The following is a 23,607-nucleotide window of genomic DNA, read 5'->3' as shown; positions in this document are numbered from 1 at the left end:
GATATGGCTTCGGATGGATGTTTGTTGCAGTGCCGACGCAACCCTCTTCTTCCATACTTATCCTTGGTGCAAAGACACTCGAACTGTCGAAGCAAGGGAGGAGTGTTGTAGTTGATGTAATCTGCAAGCGTTTCCGGGGATAAGCTGGTTTCTGGTCAAGCCGGAGAGGATGACTGCCGTGGACCTTTGACGATGGCTTCTCTTCAGGAGAAAGTCAATTTCCTCCAGAAAGCCTGCTTGTGCCGGACGCCGGAAACTCTCATCTTACAGAATCCATTGTGAAACATGGCTCCTGGCTGTACTGTACGGTATTAGCTGTGATGTTTTCGCGGAACAACTTCAAGGTGGAGGCATCCCCAAGATACGTCATTGTGCTTCGGACCCCTGTGAGCGACGATCGTAGATACAACAAGACGCGTGCCCGATGTCCATGACCTCCCCTAAGTATCCGAATCTGCGCGCAAAGGGGGGAATGGCGTGGTCAAGAGGGGGGCTGTCAGAATGGGAAATGATAGGTCGAGGGCGGGGATGTTGGACTAAGAGGGTGTCGGGTGTGGAAAAGCTCGGAAACACATGCCAAATAGCATTTGCTGAGGTGTGGCGTTCAGACAAGCTCCGACTGTGCACCGTCTTGCTATACCATCGTCAAAAACGCTTCCGCACTCGTTCTCTGTCCGCCACGCAAGGAATTGAACAAGAAGAACAGGGCCTGGCGCTTGTCGTCCATGGCTTCGAGCACAGACACGAGGCTGACACGGCAGGCTGCATGATGTCGTCTGGGAGCGGGAATAAGCTGAGCGTGCCGAGGGCTGAGGGGTTGAGGGCCGAACCCTTTGGCTTGACGCAGGGTTCAACTGTAATCCCGTAGCGGCTGCATCGCGTCGCATCGTCAAGTCTCGGCACACTGTAATGGTGCGTGTTCTGTGGTGTATCGTGTTGCATCGTGAAAGCAAAACCGGCCAAGCGCCCGTGATGTCACAAACGACGTCCAGTCGAGCACTAACCCGCTTCCCACGGCGGGGGGTCCTTCGGCGACCTTGGCTCCCCCGTAAGGTGAACTGGAGACCCCAGGCCGCCACCAGCAACCACTGGAGAGCCGGCGCGGCTCTCGAGAGGCCCTCAGTGGCAGCCGTGGTGCCCGTTGTAGTGAGCCGGATGACGTTAGTCTAGCGGTGGGCCATGAGAAACGACGCAAACCTGCATGGAATTCTTGGTTTCTGTTTGGCGTGCCACCGGGTCAGTTTTAGAGCGATGGGGCGCCCCTCCAATGTCGAAAAGCAAGACGCTGCTGCTGACGGATCTCGTTTGCAGGAAGGGCGAGGGCCAAGGCAAGGCGAGGCGAGGCACGACGAGGCAAGGCAATGAAAGGCAAGGCGAGACAAAAGGCAGGGCGAGCCAGGGCGAGGAGACGGTCTGACGGCATTCCTGGGAAGAACGGGCTGGCTGGACGCCAGTCATGATGATGATGCAGCTGCAGGTTTGCTGATGTGGCACAGCGCGGCCGTTTTGTTGTTTGCACAGCCGTTGTTGGGATGCTCTGACGCACAGAGACGAGATGAGACGAAAGACATGAACCAGGCTGGAGACGAGATAGTCAGGCACCAGATGGCGAGATGGGACGAGGAAGAACCATGGACGAGGCGAAGAATGAGGCAAAGTTGGAATGACGGACTGCAGTGAGTGGATGGAGTTCAAAGTACCTGGGTACCTACATACTGCGTGCATGGGCCACGATACCGGCAAGGACCAGCGACACGGCAGGTACGAAGCACGAACCAGCAAGCACGAACCAGCATCGTCCGTAAATGCAGGTGCGTTCCTGCCTTCTAGACGGCGGTACCAGATAAGAGACGCTGCACCGCACATAACGGAAGGTCACTCGACCCGCTTTCAAGGTGGCTCTTGCGCCACGGCCTGCTGGAAGCCACGCCCCATGATTGGCCAGCAGAGAGGCTCATGCCACTGGACAGCTGTACTGGTACCTGCTGCTTCTCACCTCATGCCCTGATGCGTTGTTGGACTGATGGGATGGTCTCACCCGTACGACGTAGCACGAGGCCTGGACCACTCTGGCATTGACACGGCACTCAATGCAACAATGGCATCCGATGGCCGCTGTATGTTGTATCATGTAGAGCATCGAGTACTTCCACTCGTACCTGTACCTGCGCTCTCGAATGGGGACCCCCCCTGTGGATCTGGCGGTACAAGCTGCATGTACTCCCTGGACTCGGTCCACACCCCCCCTGCTGTGACGATGGTCGATCAGCTTCAAAGTCCCTCCATCTTCTTCGCCTGTTGGACCCGATTGAGGCGCCATCGTCATCGGGACCCCCTACCTGACCTCTGGCCTGTAATACTGTCCTGGCTGTATGTCCTGCTACCACCTGGAGCAGCCTTTCGGTGGCTCTCGTGCTTCTCGTGGACTCTGTCAAACTCATCCTCGAATTATTATAAAGCTGGCCGGACTCCCGCTCCTCCTACTTGACTCTTAGTTCCTCTCCATCATCAACCAGCTTTCACCACACAAAAACTCCCATTTCTCTTTCTCTTTCTCTTCCTCCTACAACCACCACATCGCCAACTCTTCCTTCTGCAACTCCAACTCCTTCACTTCTCTTCTCTGTTCTACTCTTCTCCACCTACTTCACCTACCGCAATCATGGCCAACGCAACTGGCAAGAAGGCAGTCCACTTTGGCGCCGGCAACATCGGTATGTCACTTATATGTAGATGCCGTTCTGCGTCTTTCGTTAATGCTAACAACTTCCAGGCCGTGGCTTCGTTGCTTGCTTCCTCCACAACTCGGGCTATGAGGTCGTTTTTGCCGACGTCAACGGAGACCTGATTGATACCATCAACTCTACCCCCTCCTACAAAGTCATCGAGGTCGGCTCCGAGGGCACCTCAGAAAACGTCATCACCAACTACCGGGCCATCAACTCTCGGACTCACGAGGAAGACCTCGTTGAGGAGATCCGCACTGCCGACGTCGTCACCTGCTCCGTCGGCCCCAACATCCTCAAGTTCATCGCTCCCGTCATCGCAAAGGGCATCGACCGCCGCTCCGACGACGAGACGCCCCTGCACGTCATTGCCTGCGAGAACGCCATTGGCGCCACCGACACGCTGGCCAGCTACATCAAGGATGCCAAGAACACGGATCCTGCCCGTCTCGAGACGCACCACCTGCGTGCCCGCTACGCCAACTCGGCTATTGACCGGATCGTGCCGGCGCAGGACCCCAATGCCGGCCTTGACGTGAAGCTGGAGAAGTTCTTTGAGTGGGTTGTCGACAAGACCCCCTTTGAGGACATTGGCATCCCGCCCATTGAGGGCATCCAGTGGGTCGACAACCTGGAGCCCTTCATCGAGCGCAAGCTGTACACGGTCAACACTGGCCACGCTACGGCTGCCTACCACGGCTACTACCGCAGAAAGCGCACCGTCTACGATGCTCTCCAGGACAAGGAGATCATGGCTGAGGTCCGTGGCGCCCTGACCGAGACCAAGAACCTGCTCGTTGCCAAGCACGGCATCGACGAGGAGGCCCAGCTCGCCTACATGAACAAGATTATCAAGCGCATCGGCAACCCCCATTTGGAGGATGCTGTCGAGCGTGTCGGCCGCGCTCCCCTGAGGAAGCTGTCGCGCAAGGAGCGCTTCATCGGCCCCGCCGCCGAGGCCGCCGAGAACGACATGCCCGTCAAGTACCTCCTCGACGCCATCGAGATGACGTTCCGCTTCCAGGACGTCGAGGGTGACGACGAGTCCAAGGAGCTCTCTACCATCATGTCCGAGAACACCCCCGAGGACGTTGTCGCCAAGGTCTGCGGCATCAAGCCGACGGAGAAGATCTACCCTCGCCTGGTCGAGGTTGTCAAGCGTGTGCAGGCTGACAGCCAGGAGGAGTAACTTGCGATGGCTCTTCTGGCGTTCTAGCTCGGCATCACTCACGGCGCTGAGTGGTGACCGGCCTACTGCATCTGGCTTTGGGCTTCTTTTGATCTTTTACTTCTACTTTTTCTCTTCTACAACTTGTGTTAAGAATGCACGAATGAACGGCAAGGCGCTGGGTTCCGGGTTAATAGAGCATCGTCTCTTTTGTTTTCTATTTTTTTTGTACTCTGCTAGGGCATTCCTTGACGGGAACAAAAGGTGCTCGGGATATCTTCATGGGAAGCTTCAGTCTATAGATGGACTGAGCAGGCAGCATAACGGGTCAAGATACCACATCAATAAAAGCAGACTTGATCATGACCTTCCTTTTCATCCATCATTGCAATGTCCTCGTAGATGTAGCTCTAGTAGCAGGCAATCTAAATGTGAGGTCACCATGATCTCAAGCTGAAGTTTCCACAGCCAGTAGTAGACTTCTTAACGATGCAAATGCAGCCACCCCGTCCAATACGGCTCGGTAGGAACATTTCCTCCAATCCGTCAACCAACCCATCTCACGTTCCGGCTCGGCAGCTAATTAATCAGCCCAGGCCATGACAGGCGACACATTGGATGGAAGTTCCGTCACACACATCCGCTAAAGCATGCCATACCCTTTGCTAGCACACCACCCACACCCAACCAGTCATGCCGTTCCGTCCCACCACCCCCTCTTAATCTTGGGTACGTATATGGATGGATGGATGGACAGACGGCTGGAAGGACGGATGGATGGATGCATCCCTGAGAATTACCCAATTAGGAAGGGCACGATGTGTGGCCGGCTGATTGGTCCCTGAGCATTTCATTCCTAGTGCCCTTCTTTTTCCTTCTTCTTCTATTTTCTCAAGGGGCAGCCTTACGCTAGGTATTCCAATACGTAACATGTTGTCTCGAGGTATGTCACTGCAGAGCAGGTCAAAGCAAGACAAGGCTGAGTCTACAGGCACCTGCCTCCATTCTCGTCTCTCCGCATAGTAGTAGTACTACCTATTTAACCAAATCCCGGACTACGCCGACCATGGACAACATGATGTGAGACACATCTGGACAGAAGTGGGCAATGCCATTTACAGCCTCATGCATGCCACTTCAGCAGCTTGAGCCCTTGCTGCAGCATTATCACAGCACCTACTGGGACAGTACATAGGTAGTAGGTAGGAAGTATGCAGGTAGCACTACATGGACATGCCCCCTCGTGGCCCCCTATTTCTGCGCGCATTTCACGCACGACAATTCCTCACACGAGTTGGGGAACGGAAAGATTACTGACAGGCCCTTGTTTTATGCCGACTCGGTTCTGGAACCAAACGAATTGCTTAGCGAGAGCATCATGGATGTCTTATAAGTGTCTTGCATATTCGCTCAAGGCGGTGAGCGCCACTGACTTATCCTTCAGATAATATCACAGTCGACACAAATTGTGTAATACAAGGACTCAAGAAGAACGCTGTCCAAGCCACTGCATGCCACGTAGGTGCCCGTCTAGAGAATCCTTCGGAACATCACCAAATTCGATTTACCAATGAGGGCATAAGTAAAGCGTCGGCATCAGGAACATGCAAGGGGCAGCAGCACCTTCTCGTAACCAGACCATGAACCCGAGTCTAGATTTGGCAATTGGCTCAGCCTCAAATGCACGAGAATGTCTACGAATGTCTGCGCTCGATTCTGTATGGCTCTGTGAAAGGAAACAGCATCGCACAGAGCATCATGTGGTGGCCCTACGTGACCAGACGAAATGCCACGAGTGCTCCAATGGAGAAATGTCTAAGACCATCTTTTGAAGCTCGACGGGGTCGGGACGGGATGCATCTTCCGGTACGTGTGGGAACGAAGGAATGTTTCAGAGGGAAACAAAAATACCACATCTCGCACACCTCCTCTACCCTATATCGTCGCCTCGTGATTCGATTCGAGGGTCGAGGAATGTTGATGGTGACAAAGCCAGTTGGGAGATTTCCGGACTGCTCAAGCAGCTCCCCTCTTACCTGCCATCATGAGCTGCATAAGAGCAAAAGGGCAGCGGTAGATTCGTAGGGTTGCCCTGCATGCATGCATGCAGCAGCAGCAGCAGCAGCATCATCAGCATCATCACCTGCAATATCAGCAGCCTCACTCACCTTTGGCACTGCACAGACGTGCATGCTCCTACGAGTGCTGTTGGCGTTGAACCCTGTCACCTTTGCAAAGTATCTGCACAAACCCTTGTGGTAGTAAGACTGCTGGTCGTACTTGTACCACCATGCTGCTCGAGATACTGCTCCTCTTCGGCCATTATGGTCGTGTGCCGTTCGCCGCAGCCTCCATCACGGTTCCCGTCGATCCGGACGTCGACCCACTCCCGCTGTCCATCGCCGGCACGGTGACATCGGCGTCGGAGCTGCTTCGGCAGAGCTGCCCGGAGGAGTTCCCTCCACACACGCCGTACTCGCCAGAGCTGCTCATGTCATCCTTTGCCGACTTTGGCGCTGACAATCAAGATGCATTCGCCAATGGCACGATCTATGAGTCGTCGGACAGTCTCGTGAGAGGCGCCATCGAAGCATGGGGCCAGCACCAGAGCTTGATCCTCCGGCCTGACGAGGTCTGGTTCGAGATCCTGGCGCAGCTCAACTTCTACATGACTGCGCATGCCGAAGACGTACGACATCTGTTTGTCGACCACGAGGGCAAAGAGGAGATCCAGGTGTGGCGCCTGTCGTGGCGTGACGTGATCGCGGCGTTTGGCGGCGAGATCCAGAAGAGGGTCAAGACCGAATGGCTGCTCGACTGGATCATGCCAGGCTTCACCACGAGCAGCGACAACGATGGCCTCACGGCCACCGTGCTGATGATGGGCCTCATGCAGCACTACTTTGAGTTCAGCGGCGGCATCATCTGCGGCCTTCCCGAGGTGACGCTGCTGGGCGAGAGGGACGACTGGGTGAAGCTGCTCGAGAAGCTGGACAGGCTGAAGGAGTGGGGAGAGGAGCCGGCAGACTATGCCGAGCGGCTGCGCCCGATCCTCACGCGCTTTGTCGGCACATGGGACGCGCCAGACAGCGACGAGACTAAGGACTTCTGGAAGAACATTGTGCGGTCGCAACGACTGGTTTCCTGTGGCGCAGGGCCCGCCGACTACAGCATCTCCGGGTGGATCACCGGGTTCCTGCACTGGACGGTCGAGGGCAACCTGCGCATCTCGCGCGAGGCTGAAGAGGAGTTTGTGCCCTCGGACGGCGACGTGGTGCTCGACGGCGTCCCGTACTTTTCGACACCGCTCGACGACGTGCCCGTGGGCTACGCGAAGGCGCCGCTCAAGATGCTGGACTACCCTCGTCAGGGGGGCGACTCGATGGCGTATCTGCTGGCGGGCAACGTCGGGGTGAGGAGACTGGCGGTGGCCTCAAGCGACACGCCGGGGCTGGAGCAGTGGAAGGTGACGGCGCAGCCGATGAGCGCCTGGTTCCTGTTCGGACCGGTCAATGCGAGCGTCGAGACAGGGCCATGGTACGGCAACGGGGGGGAGCTGGCGAGGGCGGCGGCGGGGCTGGGAATGTGCGAGACGAGCACGGGCACGGGCACGGGCGGTGATGATGGCGGGCTGATTGGCGATGTTGGCGATGTTGATGGCAGTCTGCCGGTGCTTGATGGCGATGGCGATGATGATGATGACTTTGACGATGTTGATCTGATACCTTACTGGGGAGGACCTTGGAAGAAGACGAAGAAGGGTGAAGCCTGAGGCAGCCGGGCAATGGGAAGTAGCTGCTACTTTTAGGAGGCCGGTAGCCGAGGTCAGGATCTGACACCGCCGGCATGTATACGATACGTTTATGACCCAGAATGGAAGAGTGAATGAAAAATTGAATGATGAATGAATGCATCCATGGATCTCTCACGCTATTACAGTACAACGCATGAACTTCAAGGGTCCTCAGAGACATTACAATTCATCTGGTTAGCCGCTCTTCTTTCCCCAAAGCCTCTGCATTGCTCGAATATGCCAACAAACCTTGGACCAAGCCCATCTCTGCAGTTCAATGTCTCACGCTCCTCCCCCATGCCATTGATGATGCCCTTTCGTTCACCTTGCCACAAACACATCAGCGTTCTCACCATCAAAGCACCCCCTTCACAAGCCACCTGCAATGCTTATCCCTTGCAACGCAACGTTCATCCTGCCGTCCCCCTCTTCCCCCATTGGCCTCTCCGCGTCCCGACCGGCAGCAATGCAGCAGCGGCAACTGCTGTAGGATAGGATATGTATGTACGAGTATGTGAGGTGAAGTGTTCATAAACACACTGGCCAGCCGAGCTGCGAAATGCGGGACACCTCACTGCCCTTATACTCGCAGGGCGCCCTGTCCCCGGAGCTAGTGGCCTGTGCAGCGCTCACCGACACCTGGGAGCCGCTGGTTGGCCCGCCCAGGGCCACTGAGGGCCACTGCGAGCCCACTGTGTCTGCTGGCAGAGCCCACTGAGCCCACTGGGGGGCCCCCTGCCGAGGCGCTGGCCGGCCAATCCGCCTCTGCCGCACGGCTACAACAAGCAGCGGCACAGAGCTCTCCACAAACTGCAACTTCAACCTTCTTCTGCAGCCACTCACGTCTGTTTCCAGTCCGCTGCGATACCTGATCTGATCTTTGGAGTCCAATTGCGAGCCCGACGATGATGCTGCCGTGACGGCCAATTGATCAGACGTCTCCTCCGGCCTGTCGCTCTCACACTGATCTCACCACCAGAGCTCCCGACTCCGATCATCCAGTCCACCTTCTTCAGTCTCCGTCTGTGTGTCTGTTGTCTCCGGGTCTCATATACATACTTGGGGCTCTCTCCCCTGTGGTTCCCCAGATCACATCACCAAGGCAAAGCACAGGCAGAGACAAACGCAAAGCATCTCTCGCTTGCATCGTCCGTCTGCATCGTCATCATCTGATCCAGCGCGGCAGCAAACGAGGGTGCCCGATATGGCGACTGTTGTCCAGCAGACCCAGCTCCATACTCGGACGCGTACCTCTCGCGTGCCCTCGTCCTCGAACCGCCCTCTTCGAGCAGCCGCCGCCGTGGCTGTTGCCGCTGCCGCCTTTGCCAGACCTGTGCGCAGCCTTGCGAGGCCCAAGCCTGAAGCTCTCGAGATCCCGTCCGGTGGCGCTTCAGCCACTGCCAGCCATGCCCCTGCAGAGCCGTCCTCCAGCGCGGCCATCGCCTTGCCCGGCCCGGCGCCTCTGTCGCTGTTTTTGACCAACATCAAGCTCCTAGATCTTGACCAGCTCCCCGACTGGCCTGAGATCACAGCCGAGACATTTGCCGCCTCCGGCACCACCTTGCAGGACCAGAAGAGGCGAGTACAGTGCGTAGAATGGGCCTTGTATCAGCTGTTTGTCATCTGGGATCCCGACGAGGCAGCGAATGTGCGTATCTTCCAACTCTCCTCCTTTCCTTTGACTGCTAGACAAGCCCTGCAAGTGACGTGACATGGTGAATTTGCCAAGGCTAATACTCCATTCCCTCCGCAACAGAAGCTGAAGCCTTACTACCCACCTGCCGACCAGCTCCAGTCTGTCAACCTCCGCGCCGCACTCGTCAGAGCCCTCGAGCAAGCCAAGAAAAATGGCGACCTCGGCAGGGACACCATCATTCGCAAGACGATGCTGGATGAGTGCAAGGGCGAGAGGCTGGAGGAAGTCCTGGCCTTTTTTTCCACCGCCGTCCTGAAAAAGGTCGTTTCTGAAAGCCTTGCCGCCAGTCACAGCTATGTGACGCCCGTCGTTGAGCTCGCCTTTGAGAACAAGGGCTACAAGAGTGAAAAGTCGCATCTGATTGCCCTCTCCATGGCCCACAAGGCTTCTATCCGACAGCTCTTGCAACGCAAGGAGGCTGCTCGAGCTCGCTTCCAGGGATTCGCCAGAGTTCTCGACGACAAGGAAGATGAGATTATCCGTAGACGAGAGGCTCTTGAGTACAAGGAGATGGACGGCGGCGGCCAGACCGTCTCTGACAACGCCAGAGCAGAGATGCGACGGACTGTGCGCCACAACTGGTCGGGCAGCGACGCCTGGATGGAAGCTCTCTTGTGCGGAGATGCAAAGCATGGCGGCCTGCTGGCTACCAAGTTTGACAGAGTCTGGAGACGAGCCCAGCAGGGCCGGCTCGACGAGCTCGACACGGATGATGTTGGCCTTTTGGAGCAGCTGGACAGCAGGGTCAAGATGCAGAGGGACAGGCTCCGCAAGTGGGATGCTTTTCGCAGAAGCACCTTTGGCGAGACGAGGGCCACGCCGACCAAGCCCAGGGCATCTGCTGCCAAGGCAAAGGGCATCGACCTCGGCTTCTCTGCTCACCTGGACTTGCATACCGGTAGGAGAGTCAAGCCGACCAGAGCTGCACTGTTCCAGCACGCGCCCCAGATGACGGACGATTACGCCGCGCTGGTCTCGGATCTGAAATACGAACTGGGAAAGATCACGACCAAAGAGGTTGACATTGCGTCTCTCGTCAGGAAGCGAGCCCCTGTGAAGCAGGATCGTCGCGACCGTCGCCTTCTTTCTACCTCGTCGTTTGAGGGCTTTGGCGATGATGACGAGATTAGTGACTTGGAGGATGCTGAGAATGCGTTCCGCACCGATGGTTCCGTTACGTCCTTCTCGTCCCTGCAGGACAAGTTTACTGCGCCCGCTCGCGCCGTGAGGCCCGTAATATCTCGACCGAGTCTCTCCCAGCCCCCTGGGGGCTCCGAGCTGCCGGCCGATGCAGCCCGGCCGACCCAAAAGAACTTTCCTGGACGAAGCACCTACGACTTGACGCAGCTCGACGACTCGCCGCTTGCCGCTCCCCCTTCTCTTTCCCCGCAGCGCAAGGCTACGGGATACCATACGCCGACATATCGTCGGTCACCCGAGGCACCAAAGCCAGCTGCTAGGCAAAAGGCGCCGCAAAGCCCGCCACGGCTCTCCCCAACCAAGGAATTTGCGGCCGGCGCAGATGATATGAAGGGCATGACTCCATCGCCCGTGAAGCGCACCAAGCCTCGACACACGTTATCCTTGGCTGAGCGGACTCGGCTCTCGATGAGCCGTAAGAAATCGCTATGCTTCGAGGATGAAGAGCTTGATCCGCCCACCCCCATAATGCCTTCTCCCATGCCTCCAATTCCGGCTGTGAACCCGGATTACTCAGAGGATCTTGCCAGCCGGACTCGTCGAAGCATGGCCGGGTTCGAAAAGGCCCAGCAGAAGGCTCAGATGGAGCGGCGTAGGAGCCTGAGAAGGGCCAAGGCGCCTCCCCGAAAGGAAGGCAGCTACTTCCCGAGGGTGGACGAGGATCTCAGCGAGACGACTCAGCTGTTGGAGCAGCTGGCTGAGGAATCGGATGTCGAAGCCGTCTTTCGGTCGCGGCCCAAGATTGGCCAGAGCCTGCAGCCCAGTCCTACGAGGGACGAATGGGCTGAGATTCCGGCATACAATGGATTGAGGATGAAATGAGGGTTGTAGTAGGGTGTGATGGTCCTTTTGATGACTTCAACTTGGTGTTTATTTTTTTTTCCTCCATTTCTTTGAGCGTTTGAGCATGTAAATATGATGGATGACAAATAGATATTATATGGGAATGGAACCCGATGCTTCCACGACAGCATAACATAGGATAACGGCAATGGATCGAAGTCCTTGACTTCACTCGTAAGAGCATCTCATTGTTTGCATGATGGTATGCGTATCCCATCGTTGTATTGTACATGCATATATAAAAGTGTACCTTTGTATGCCTACCTGTCATAAGGTATGTCCCATTGAGAATGCTCTTCATCTTCCCCAAACGTACAATTTCCACCTCGAAATCTCCCGCCCATTTCTCATAGCCATTGAGTGTTCCAGTTCTTGGCATGCATCTCCCCCCTTTGCTTACCACCCCTGCTTCTTCAACTCCATAACCTTGCTAACCGCCGCCTTGAAGCCTGTCTTGAACCTTGCCCTCCACCGCTGACTCCTCAACCTCTTCTTCTTCAAGCCCTTCCTCTCGTGAAACTTTTGCGAGTGGTACTTGTTGCGCACCTTTTGCTCGCGGCACATCCTCTCCAGGACGCGGATCGCCACGGCAGGCGTGGGCGCCGACGTCGGCGACAGGCGGTCCCTGATGAAGACGGTGCGGCCGGAGACGGCCTCGGTGCGGACCTTTGGGCGGAGGAGGGGGTCGCCGACGTTGAGCGACTGGCCGTAGGCTGCGGAGCGGGCAGCGACGATTTCGGCAATGTCGAAGTTGAAAGGGGCGGAGGAGTCGGCGGCCGTGTAGGGGAATTGCGTAGACGAGGATGAGGAGGAAGAAGACTTTTCAGAGGAGGCTGATGGCGATGCTGAGTCGGCGGGAGGTGGAGGGGGAGGGGGAGGAGGGACGAAGTCGGCCGTAGATGCTGGTGCTTTCTCTGCTTGAGGCTTTGGTGCTGCTGCGGCTGCGGCAGGCTTTGGGGCGGGAGTCGGGGGAGTAAAGTTTCCGACCAGAGGGTTGATTCTGTCGTTGCCGTCGAAGAGCGGCCTTGAGGCGTTGAAGCGCATTGCCAGTGATGTGGAAAAGGCGCGGGCCTGCGCTGGAGCGGCTATTCGGGACAGCATCACGCTGCCGGGTCTCAGTGATGCGGCCCTATAATTGATCAAATCAGCATACATGCCTATACGCATAGATATGGACCTGTAAGAAGCGTCACTCACATCGAGGGGAGGTTTCAATGGCTTGCAGCAATCCAGCCGTCAATCAGCCCATCAGCATGGATCAACCCCAAGATCTCGAAGGTCGTCGGCTGCGAAAAAAGCTGCGGGCGGATCAACGTTGATGCGGGGCTGCCCCAAGTTTTGGCTACAACCTGCAGAAACCGAAAGCCCGCCAGCCATTGATCCTAGCCTCGCGCCCTGCATATCACCATCTCCAACCTTCCAGCTTTTTTTCCTCCCGTAAAGCTGCGAACAAGGAAAGCTGGACACGCTCAGCACGGAAGAACTCGAGACAGAGGCACTGCCTGCGTGCTGATGCCCTGCGGCTTCGATCTGGTCCGCCGTCGCGTCTCAATGCAAGCCAAGAACCCTGCATACTGAGGCCGCTGCGACTGACTGGAGATTCTGTCTGGCTCTTCAGCTAGGAGCTCTTGTGCTGCTTGTTGGCACGAGCTGCGATACTTGACCCTTTGACCTTTGATTCTCTTAGGCGGCGCAAACACTAGACGACAGGCGACAAAAAAAAAAAAAACAACAACCGAGAAACCACAACTCCCGTCCTCTCCTCGACAAAGCCGGCGTGACGCTGCTTCGTCGCCATGGCGTACAACCAATATGGGGGTACTTACGGCCGAGGACAGCCCAGAGGGCGATACAGATCGGCTAACGGAGCTTCAGCACCGCACGTTCCCTATGGCGCGCCTCCAGGCTATGTCTATCCGGGCGCGGCGCCTGGCTTGGCTGCTCCTCCTGGCCTAGGTGAGCATCTCTTCCCCTTCCTCTGCGTCTTTGTCCAGGGATACTGACTCCAGGTGCCTCAGGTCCTCCTCCAGGCATGTCTCCTGCTCCGGGAATGGCCCCTCCGCCGGGCATCCAGCAAGCCAACGTGCCTCAAGCTAATCGTCCAAGTGGTCTGCCACCTGCGTTCCAAGCCCCGACCAACATGCCTAACATCAACTTCAATGCCCCCGTGATTCGCCTGGGCACGGGAGCCTCGTCCGGTGGCGGCAGATCCGACGACCGACCTGCACAATCGGGAGGAAGAGCTGGGCTCGGCATGGAGAGGGGATCAGATCAAGGGCGAATGGCGGCGCGCGAGAGCATGCAGACGCTGCTGCCACCGACGAACGAGGAGAAACTACGTACCATCTTTCTACACCAATTACCCGAAGGAATAGGCGGTGACGAGGGCACGAAGAAGCTGCTTAGTGCAGTCGGCAGGCTGAAGCGCTGGGATGCGTTCGACAGCGTGTCAGAGGAACGCAAAGGAACCAAGTTCGGCTTCGCCTTGTTCGAGGACATTGACTCGGTGGCTACTGCTGTCAAGCTTCTCACCGAGGAAGAGGTGCAGATTCCCACCAAGAAGCAGCCGAGTTCGAGCGAAGCCCCGGCCGACGACAATTTTGACGATGTCGAAAAGACCAAGCTACAGGTGGTTGTCGACCCCACGTCTCTGAGCTACCTGGAGACGTACAAGCAGAGCAAGGGAGACGATACGTCTCTGGAGCAGAGAATCGAGCAAGCCCGCGAGGCCCTCAAGCTGGTCCTTCGAGACCTATTCCGCCCGCCCGTTGTCGAAACTACCGACGCTAATGGCGACGTCGCGATGGGAAATACTGCGGATACTGAAGAGAACGTGGAGGTGGTCAACATACCCCTGGCTCAAGAGGACGAGCTGGCAGATATCCCGCCCGACATGAGGGAGGTTGTGGCGGGTGAAATTGCCGCTTTCCGTGAGCGAAGCAATCAGCGCGATATGGAGCGGTTGCAGCGAGAGGAGGAACTCGAGGAGGTTGAACGACGACGAAACGGCCCGGGCCGGTCAAGGCTCGCCTCGCCGCCGAGGAATTCGAACAACGTGCCACTGGGACCACGAGGCGTTTCCGTACCCAACGCTCCCGCCGGCCCCAAGGGTCAGAACGGGCCGAACCGAGGAATGTCTTTTGTCAATGGAGGTGTCAACAATGCCGACGGCACTCTAAGACAGGAGGACGAGGACACTGATGCCAGTGACGAGGAGCTTTGGAGGAGGCGCGAGGCTGTGCGCAAGGCTGAGGAGGACAAGATGTACGCTGAAGCAGAACGAAAATGGGTCAACAGAGAACGCTCACGACAGGCGGCGCTCGAGCGAGAGCGGGAACGGGAGAGGCATGACCTGGAGAACTTTGAACGCAGAAAACAGGAGCAGCTGGACCGAGAAGTGGGATGGGACGACGACCGAGAGGCCGCCCGTAAGACGCACATCTACTACCGAGACCACGCCGCCTGGGCCAGAAAACGGACGGCGGAACGCATTGAGGAAGAGGCGCGAGATGAAGCCGACCGGCAGGCCGAGAGGATCGAGCAAAGCCGCGAGCAGGCCCGGCTGGAGCAGGCGCGTGGCATGGCGGACTCATTCCTGGACCAGCAGGCTCGGGAGATGGAGCAGCGCGAAGCTGCCGCCGCGGCCGCGGCCCCTCAGCCGTTCAAGCTGTCACTCGGTGCAGCGGTCCAGCGAGCACAGGCCTCACGAGCAGCACCGCAGCGACGCACGATTGCCGAGGTGGAGGGTCTGCTGGACGACGAGGAGGTCGAGTCTACCAAGCGACAGCTCGTCCCTATCCAGATGGACGCCTCTTCTGGCGGTGCGGGCATGACGGAGGAGGAGATTTCGCAGGCCGTGCGCGCGCTGGCGCAGGAGATTCCATCGGACAAGGAAGGACTCTGGGCGTGGGAAGTCAAGTGGGAGTTTATGGACGACGCGGTGGTGCGCGACAAGCTGCGACCGTTTGTGGAGAAGAAGATTGTCGAGTATCTGGGTGTGCAGGAGGAGATGCTGGTGGAGGCCGTCGAGGAGCATCTGCGCAAGCATGGCACGGCTGGCGAGCTGGTGGAGGAGCTCGAAGGAGTAAGTTTTTTTTTATCCATCCCCGTACATTTGTGCTGGACAAGTTTGAGCTGACTGTATTTCACAGGCGTTGGACGACGAAGCAGAGGATCTGGTCAAGAAGCTGTGGCGTATGCTCATCTTCTTTACGGAGAGCGAGAAGCGAGGCCTGCCGGCTTAAAGCGACGAGTCGTTGTCACCCTGGCGCGAGATGCCGAGACGTGTGTTGTTTGTTTCATCCCGCCATCCCGGTTGTTACTCTGTTTAGCTCCACTCATCTCTTCCTTTGCGGGAGTTGAGATGCCCAGAGAGGCTTTTTCCTCTTTGCACAGTCACTTTCTTCAGTGCAAGGTGCGAATAGGGCAATGGAAATGGAGACCGGGGTGTGCTGGAGTGAAAGTGATTTCTTGAACGACGATTATCGAAAAGGCGAAAGAAGGAAAATCTGTCTTGTATGTACAACTAAGGGGGGGGGGGGGGGGATTTTGGGCAAACAGCCCGGACTTTTCGACACATTGTGTAGGATTCATTGTATGTATGTTATAAATGAACTAATAATTGCTCACTTTCTCGGGAAAATGGCTGTGATGGTATGAGTTGATGTGTTATGTGGAGAGAGAGTTGCCATGGATGATGAAGTTTTGTTGTGATGTGGTCTATCTCTCCAGGCGAGATCCCTGTAAGCCGAGTATTACACTCCTGAATTCCCCGATAACAACATGATCATGGACATGACTTAAATAAGAGAGATAATACAGAAGATTAGGACGGAGCTCAAGATCAAGAATATGATCCAGATCATCGGTCAAGGTAATTGACACATCTATTTGCAACCCCTCATGGATCGGTAATCTCATCACCACCTGGGTCTTCCGAAAAGAGGCACAGCAGCTCACCAACCGACAAGCCTCGGCTCCAGCCCCACACCAAAGGCGCGCGTCACAGCTGGTGCTTGGTGCTGGTGCTGACCAGGTTGTTTTAACAACTAGGACTCGTGGCGAGATTTATCACCGCCGGAACTCACCTCTGTAGAAGAGAGAAGCCCAACCACCTCGATTCAGTTCCGCAACATAATTATACCTGACATACGCCAAACGAACGCGACTGAGCCGTCGAGTAAGCGGCCATGAATCATAGCTCTGCAGTGTGTTGAGAACAGCCAACCTCATTGATTCTTTTGTTTGATTTGTTGGATGAAGTTTGAGCGGGAACAGGCACGAGAAAGGCAACAGGGCCATCACATCAAGTGTGAGAGAGTGACGAGATATTGAAAAAGGAAAAGGAGAAAGAGTCTCATCGAGTCTGGCACTTACTCGGTCCTCATATGCCATCACCACTCACCTACGCCCTATCCGCGTGCGCGCTCGCCCCTTTGACCAAGCCACACACCTGAAGCCTCGCAGGAGAGAGTCCAAAGAGACCAGACGACGGACCAAGTCATAGACATCATCACCATCATGGCCATCTCCATGAGCTCGCCGCCAGCCGTCGAGGACGTCATCATCACGGCGCCGCGGCCGCACATCCTGCTCGTCACCATCAACCGCCCCAAGCAGCTCAACTGCATCCGCCACGACATGCACTACCAGCTCGACCGGCTGTGGACCTGGTTCGACGCCGAGCCGGCCCTGCGCTGCGCCGTCGTCACGGGCATGGGCCGCGCGTTCTGCGCCGGCGCCGACCTCAAGGAGTGGAACGAGCGCAACGCCCGGCCCGAGGGCGAGCCGTCCAAGAAGGCGCCGGCCTCGGGCTTCGGCGGGCTGAGCAACCGGCGCGGCAAGAAGCCCGTCATCGCGGCCGTCAACGGGCTGTGCCTGGGCGGCGGCATGGAGATGATCCTCAACGTCGACATGGTCATCGCCTCGGTCGACGCGCGCTTCGCCCTGCCCGAGGTGGCGCGCGGCGTCGTGCCCATCCAGGGCGCCCTGCCGCGCCTCATCCGCTCCGTCGGCATGCAGCGCGCCTCCGAGATGGCCCTGCTGGGCCGCATCTACAAGGCCGACGAGATGCTGCGCTGGGGGCTCGTCAACCACGTCATTGCCCGCGGCAGCGACGTCGTCGGCGAGGCCCTGCAGTGGGCCATTGAGCTGGCCGACAACTCGCCCGACTCCGTCATCGTCGCCCGCCAGGGCCTGCTGAGCGGCTGGGACCCCGAGGACCCCCAGGAGAGCACCCGCCGCATCCTCAACGACGTCTACGCCAAGATGGACGGCGGCGACAACATGACCGAGGGCGTCCGCGCCTTTGTCGAGAAGAGGAAGCCCATCTGGAAGGACAGCAAGCTGTGAGACGGTTGTCTGCTCATCGACCGAGTTGTGAGCAAGTTGAGCGAGTGTAACACGTCATTCCGCGAGTATCACCACGACTGAGGAGGAATGGATTGGACAAAGGTGTCTCGGATCCTGCATCTCCGTGATGCAATGGATCAAGGCCGGCAGCGAGCATCACCTTGTCCTCCCATGCTTTGAGTGTACATATGACTGTTTTTTTTTTTTTTTTTGTTGTAGCACCAGCGTATCGTCGATCAGGTTATCAACAGCTCTTTTCTTGCTTTGTCCGACGTCCAAGGCACTCCCATGCACACTGCCGTAATAATCTCCGTCTGCAGTTAAGAAGAAGAGGAGGCTGCAGCCAGCCGTATGTAAGCCATGCCTTCGCAATGCGGAGAAGCGGCACCATGCGCATTACAGACTTGTCAGTCAAGGATGACGGTCTCTGTCTCTCTCTCGGTCTTGCTGGACCAACATGGCCTCGATTCTCATCTAGATAACGATCCGACTAGTTGGGAGCCGTCCTTTGCCAAGGACAACTCACGCCCACCCGCTGACTGACGCACTCACGCCTCGACATTGGCGCTGTCCAAGGCTGACGATCCCCCAACAGGCGGCTGTGTCGTGACCGAGATGATCCTCCCAGGCAGATCGGCTAATACGCTCTGGTCCAGGGCATTGATCACCACACCACACCCCGGTCCAGAACCAGGATGACGAAAATGACAAGATCCAGCACAGGTGGAGTGAGAAGCCCGCAGCCACCCAATCGCACGCACACGGCCTGCTGAACTGAAATTGCTTCCACGCCCAAAGAGTTCTAGGCACGGCCCGTTGCGGAGCCCCAAGCAGCTCGAGGGCATCCTCGGGCTTCGAGATTCGTGCTGGACCATGAGAGATTGTTGCAGAGCGGTTCGCAGACACATGATGAAACCCCAATTGCCTTGTCCGAGTAGCAATCCGTAAGATCCTTCAGAGAGCCAGGGAACTGCGTGGACGGCAGCAGCAACCCTCCGATATGCTCGTTGTACAAGACCTCTCCCCCTCAATGTTGCAGTAACACGGGTCGACCGAACAACACGAACAACAGCAGGGATCAGGGAACACAAACTGTGCCGTCCCGAGGGAAGCCATCCAGACAGCAAGTACAGTAGCACTAATGGACGGGAGAACCAGTCCAACCGCAATTTGAGCGATGGCTTCGTGCGGCTGGACGGTGAACGTAACGATATCTCTGCCATTTTGCGAGCATACCCTCAGCCGCAGCACAAGATGCCCGCCCTTTTGACTCAAACCTCAGCGTCTGACTGGCCGAATAATATCGGCGGGCGAGATGTCCGCGTAACAATCACCGAAGCTCGTCGTCCCTCACTGGTTTGCCGTATGACGCTCTGAGACATGCGTCTGCTCTTATGCGTTTCTCCCCCGCCCATATGCAAACTTGTCGTGAGTAACATCGAAGCGTCCTGTCGGTCCACTCGACCAAAGGGTCCCCGTCATCTCTCCCATTGGTCGCTGGTCCCCGGCATTTGACAGACGTGCAGCGATTCCGTCTCGACAGGGCAGCGATCAGCGATTTTCAGCCGGCTTCATTCAGCCTCTCTCCCTCGCAGCATCCCCACACGGCCGAGATGGACGGAAGAGGTGCGTCCAGAGGCTGCTGCATCGGGCTTGTCTGTCCAACGACTCATCATGCGAGAATCCGAGACAAGAGCGACACAGCGGCATCCGTATGAGTCGTCCGCGATGAGCCACCCTCATGATCCGAAAATACTAATAATAAGCCGCGGGCGCTCCTCCCCGTGCTTATCCTTATTTCGAGTACCCTAGGCTTCCTCATTAGCTTTCTTGGCCAGGCACAGGGCATTCCCCCCTGGCTTCGCCTCATCCTCCGAATTGCCTGTTTGGTCAGCTGGAATTTGAACAGCCCCCGTATACATAGCTCGCCATGGCTTCTGGCAGCATGCTTGACCCAAGTTCCGCAGAGCGTCCAAAGAGTCGCACCAGCCTCGACTGCAACACAGACGCCGTCATGGAACGCCCAGCAAGTCCCGCGCCGCAGAACAGGAAGCCGCGGAAGCTGATCCTCTGTTTCGATGGCACCGGTAACAAGTTCCATGGCGATGAGAGCGACAGCAACATCCTCAAGATTTTCCGTATGCTCGACCGCACTGCAGATGATCAGTTCCACTACTACCAACGTAAGTACATGTTCGCGAAGACGCGTGCCAGGTCGCGCTGAGCTGTCGCTACACATATCTCCACGGTCATGGCTGACTCCCGTCACAAGCCGGTATTGGCACTTACATCGTGTCCACCTCGCTTTCACACACGAGCATGAAGGCGCGTTTTCGGTCATGGTATCAGAAAGCCAAGGACTCAGCAGTCGGTTCCTCCTTCGATCAGCATGTCGTGGGCGGCTACCGTTTCCTGATGCGCTTCTACAATCCTGGGGATGAGATTTACATGTTCGGCTTCAGTCGCGGCTCGTACATTGCCCGCTTTCTGGCCGAGATGCTTGACTACATCGGCCTCTTGTCCCATGGCAATGAAGAAATGGTGTCGTTTGCCTGGAAGGCATTCGCCAACTGGCAGAGTCGCCGTGGTGGTGACAAGGACGAGAAGGCGGCCGACGAGGAGGATGGCAAGAAGCACGAGATGTATCACTTCATGAAGGGTTTCCGCGAGACCTTTTCACGACCTGTTGGCAGGATCCGATTCCTGGGCCTCTTCGACACAGTCAACTCTGTACCTCGGTTTGAGACGGCCTGGATGCAGCGGAGCAAGTTTCCCTATACGGCGCGCAGCAGCGCCAGAGTCATCCGCCATGCCGTCAGCATCGACGAGCGACGAGCCAAGTTCCGGCAAGACCTGATGTATCAGCAGGGGAACAAGCGCCATCGCAACCAGCACGGCCACTGGAAGAGGGAGTGGGACCACATGATGCGCCGCGGGCGAGAAGGCGGTTCCGTCGCGGACACAGACAGCGAAAGAGCGTATCACGATGACCGGGGCAGACGGCCCAGCCAGCAGACGACAGCAGCGGACAGACCCACGTCGGGAAATCCGCAAAATAGCAAGTATATGCCATACCGAGCCAGGTCGAAATCTGCGGCCCGAGGAGATCGCCGTCTGTCGGTTGGCTGCGACGCCTCGGAGCAGCTTTCTGTCGCGGAATACGAAGACGCCGGTGACGACCAAGACATTGACGAGGTATGGTTTGCCGGTGGCCATGGTGATGTTGGCGGTGGATGGCAGACGGAATCGGGCGACAAGAATGCGAGCCATGTGCCCCTGATATGGATGGTGCGTGAAGCAATGCGTGCTGGCCTGAGTTTCGACCTGGACAAGGTCCGAGAACTGGACTGCTACGACCTGTACAACGACAATGGCAGTGCCAGGTCCACCAAAGACCAGCGCGGGCGAGAGAGCGCGCCCAATATCCGTGTTAATGAGGAGGGCGAAGAGGGACATGAGCCTGTGATGCCCCCCAGTCCTGACACTATCGCGGATGACGAAGGTGAAAAATCCAAGGACGGTTTCGTCGACATGATGCACCAGGCACATCTCGCCCGCATCCACGATTCGCTTGAATATGGCGGCGGCCTCTCTCGGATGGCTGTCACCGCGTGGAACATGATGGAGTGGATGCCATTCCGACGGATGGACCTTCAGTCAGACGGGACCTGGAAGCCCATCAACTGGCCGCTGCCGCGCGGCGAAGTGCGAGACATTCCCAACAATGTGCGCGTCCACGGCAGCGTCATCCGGCGCATGAAGATGGACCCAACGTATCGGCCCGGCAATCTGATTGTGGGCGGTGGCGGTCGAGGCATCCGAGTTGCGCCAGAAGAGTACGGCATAGGCGAGTGGGAGGTTGTCCAGGAGAAGGGCGACCCGATTGGTGAGATTTGGATGCGCAAAGGCGATCCCGTGAAGCTGGACATAGATAAGAAGAAGAAGAAAAAGGAGAGCAAGAAGGCGAAGAAGGAAAAGAAGAAGGAAAAGAAGGAGAAGGACAGCTGAGTCACGGCTGGTGATGGTGGTGCTTGGTGTTGCTTCTCTGTTGCATGAGTGACGGAAACGCTTATACGTACCTGCTAGCTAGTGATTACGAGTCCGACGACGCCACGCAGCTCTGGCCATCCCTGCCTTCATGAAGATACCAATTTGGACTTAATGTAATGAAAATGGCATGAGTATTCGCTTCTGAAGAACTTCTTTCGTGATCAAAGTCGGTGCATGTTGTGTGTTGTTAGAAGATGGAAGCTGCGAGCCTTCAAGCTGAGGTGTCACGTGCAGCTCCCGATTGCCTCCCTCTCTTCTGCTCCTCCACCATCAGGCTGCTGACTCGACCACTCAATCCTTCAAAACTGCCAGCAATCTGGCCATTTGATGCTTTTCCCAACAACTCGAAAGATGAACTGACCGACCTGAACCTCCTTCAACCGACTCGCATCTCCGCAGCCCTCAAACCGGCCGTTCCTCCACGATGCCCGTGCCGACCATCTTCTACCTCCTGGAAAACGGCTTCCCCCCCATCATCCGCGACAATGCTCGGCCCATCTTGCTCACCATTGGCACCATTGCCTTCCTCGTCCTGCTGAAGCTCTACACCGCCGGCCGGACGAATACCGCTGAACGCAACCTTCATGGCAGGGTCATCATGATCACGGGCGGAACGAGCGGCATAGGGGCCCAGGTGACGAAAGAACTGGCGGCTCGCGGCGCTCAGCTCGTCCTCCTGACGCAGGTCCCGGCCTCGGATCCGTTCCTCGTCGAGTTCATACAAGACATTCGGGATAACACGGGCAACCATTTGATCTACGCGGAGCAGGTCGACCTCTCCAGCCTGTACAGCATCAGGAAGTTCGCTACGAAATGGGTCGACAATGCCCCGCCTCGGAGACTGGATACGATCGTGCTGTGCGCATCGACCGTGACGCCGCCAGGAGGGAAGAGAACCGTCACTGAAGACGGCATTGAAGAGATGTGGATGGTCAACTACCTGGCCAACTTCCACCTGCTCAGCATTCTAAGCCCGGCCCTCAAGGCACAGCCCTTTGACAGGGACGTGCGCGTGATCATTGCGACATGCTCCTCGTACATTGGCTCTCCCTCTCTGAAGGACGGGCTCGGAAACGTTGAAAAGGGCTGGTCTGCCGGCTCTGCTTACGCACGCAGCAAGCTCGCCCTCAACGTGTTTGGCTCCTATTTCCAGAAGCATCTTGACTCGTACAAGCGTCCCGATCAGCTGCCCATGAACACCCGTGTCATCTTTGTCGATCCGGGCCTCAGCCGAACACCGGGCACCCGGCGATGGCTGACTCGGGGCTCCCTCTTGGGTCTGGCGCTCTACCTGATCTTCTACGCCATCCCGTGGTTCCTGCTGAAATCGCCCCAAAAAGGCGCCCAGTCGATTCTCCACGCCATAATGGATGAGAATCTCGGACGCGGCACCGGCGGCAAGCTCATCAAGGAGTGCATGCAGGTGGACTTTGCGCGGAGGGAGATTACAGACGACGAGGTCGCCAAGAAGCTGTGGGAGGAAAGCGACGCCCTGATTGAGAAGACGGAGAAGGCCGCTGCGAAGAAGAGGGCGCTTAAGAAGGCCCAGGAGGAAAAGCTGGCCGAGGAGCAGAAGGAGAAGGAAAAGGTAGAGGAGGTGGAGAGCTTGGTGGCTGCGATCAAGAAGGGGAAAGAGAAGCAGAAGGAGAAGGAAAAGCAACAAAAGGGAAATGGCAAGGGCGGCAAGAAGGGGAAATGATTTCTTGTTTCACGACGACATAGCTGGCATATATAGAGCATTTATAGACTTGTTGAGATCCAATTAGTCATTCAGCATTGC

General features: G+C 57.0%; 8 protein-coding genes across 8 annotated transcripts; 7 read left to right on the top strand and 1 right to left on the bottom strand.

Annotated features, from left to right (window-relative positions):
- The first annotated feature begins 2,563 nt into the window (after window positions 1-2,563).
- On the top strand, window positions 2,564-4,237 carry TRIREDRAFT_52267 (uncharacterized protein). The gene is made up of 2 exons (XM_006969200.1): window positions 2,564-2,714; window positions 2,774-4,237. The coding sequence occupies exons 1-2, from the start codon at window positions 2,663-2,665 to the stop codon at window positions 3,913-3,915; spliced, it is 1,194 nt and encodes a 397-aa protein (XP_006969262.1). The 5' UTR covers window positions 2,564-2,662; the 3' UTR covers window positions 3,916-4,237.
- A 1,947-nt stretch (window positions 4,238-6,184) lies between these two features.
- Window positions 6,185-7,414, top strand: TRIREDRAFT_69479 (uncharacterized protein; the record flags this gene model as incomplete). The annotated part of the gene is made up of 1 exon (XM_006969199.1): window positions 6,185-7,414. A coding segment is annotated over one exon (1,230 nt), but the record flags the coding sequence as incomplete, so codon positions are not given.
- A 1,684-nt stretch (window positions 7,415-9,098) lies between these two features.
- TRIREDRAFT_30075 (uncharacterized protein) lies at window positions 9,099-10,388 on the top strand (the record flags this gene model as incomplete). The annotated part of the gene is made up of 3 exons (XM_006969118.1): window positions 9,099-9,335; window positions 9,522-9,726; window positions 9,811-10,388. Coding segments are annotated over 3 exons (1,020 nt in total), but the record flags the coding sequence as incomplete, so codon positions are not given.
- A 1,434-nt stretch (window positions 10,389-11,822) lies between these two features.
- Window positions 11,823-13,224, bottom strand: TRIREDRAFT_123969 (uncharacterized protein; the record flags this gene model as incomplete). The annotated part of the gene is made up of 2 exons (XM_006969144.2): window positions 11,823-12,555; window positions 13,163-13,224. 2 exons carry the CDS (start codon window positions 13,222-13,224, stop codon window positions 11,823-11,825), a joined length of 795 nt encoding a protein of 264 aa, XP_006969206.1.
- Window positions 13,225-14,112: 888 nt separating this feature from the next.
- TRIREDRAFT_69528 (uncharacterized protein) lies at window positions 14,113-15,670 on the top strand (the record flags this gene model as incomplete). The annotated part of the gene is made up of 2 exons (XM_006969198.1): window positions 14,113-15,510; window positions 15,578-15,670. Coding segments are annotated over 2 exons (1,491 nt in total), but the record flags the coding sequence as incomplete, so codon positions are not given.
- A 1,288-nt stretch (window positions 15,671-16,958) lies between these two features.
- On the top strand, window positions 16,959-17,777 carry TRIREDRAFT_69647 (uncharacterized protein; the record flags this gene model as incomplete). Its single annotated transcript, XM_006969197.1, has 1 exon — window positions 16,959-17,777. The coding sequence occupies one exon, from the start codon at window positions 16,959-16,961 to the stop codon at window positions 17,775-17,777; it is 819 nt and encodes a 272-aa protein (XP_006969259.1).
- A 2,014-nt stretch (window positions 17,778-19,791) lies between these two features.
- Window positions 19,792-21,785, top strand: TRIREDRAFT_123968 (uncharacterized protein; the record flags this gene model as incomplete). Its single annotated transcript, XM_006969196.1, has 4 exons — window positions 19,792-19,960; window positions 20,050-20,889; window positions 20,944-21,160; window positions 21,254-21,785. 4 exons carry the CDS (start codon window positions 19,792-19,794, stop codon window positions 21,783-21,785), a joined length of 1,758 nt encoding a protein of 585 aa, XP_006969258.1.
- A 466-nt stretch (window positions 21,786-22,251) lies between these two features.
- On the top strand, window positions 22,252-23,526 carry TRIREDRAFT_69502 (uncharacterized protein; the record flags this gene model as incomplete). Its single annotated transcript, XM_006969195.1, has 1 exon — window positions 22,252-23,526. One exon carries the CDS (start codon window positions 22,252-22,254, stop codon window positions 23,524-23,526), a length of 1,275 nt encoding a protein of 424 aa, XP_006969257.1.
- Window positions 23,527-23,607: the final 81 nt, after the last annotated feature.

This window comes from Trichoderma reesei (genome assembly GCF_000167675.1).
Source record: "Trichoderma reesei QM6a unplaced genomic scaffold TRIREscaffold_29, whole genome shotgun sequence".
Classification (NCBI taxonomy): Eukaryota; Fungi; Ascomycota; class Sordariomycetes; order Hypocreales; family Hypocreaceae; genus Trichoderma; species Trichoderma reesei.
Note: the sequence above shows the minus strand (reverse complement) of the source record. Positions and strands in the feature narration are given on the sequence as shown.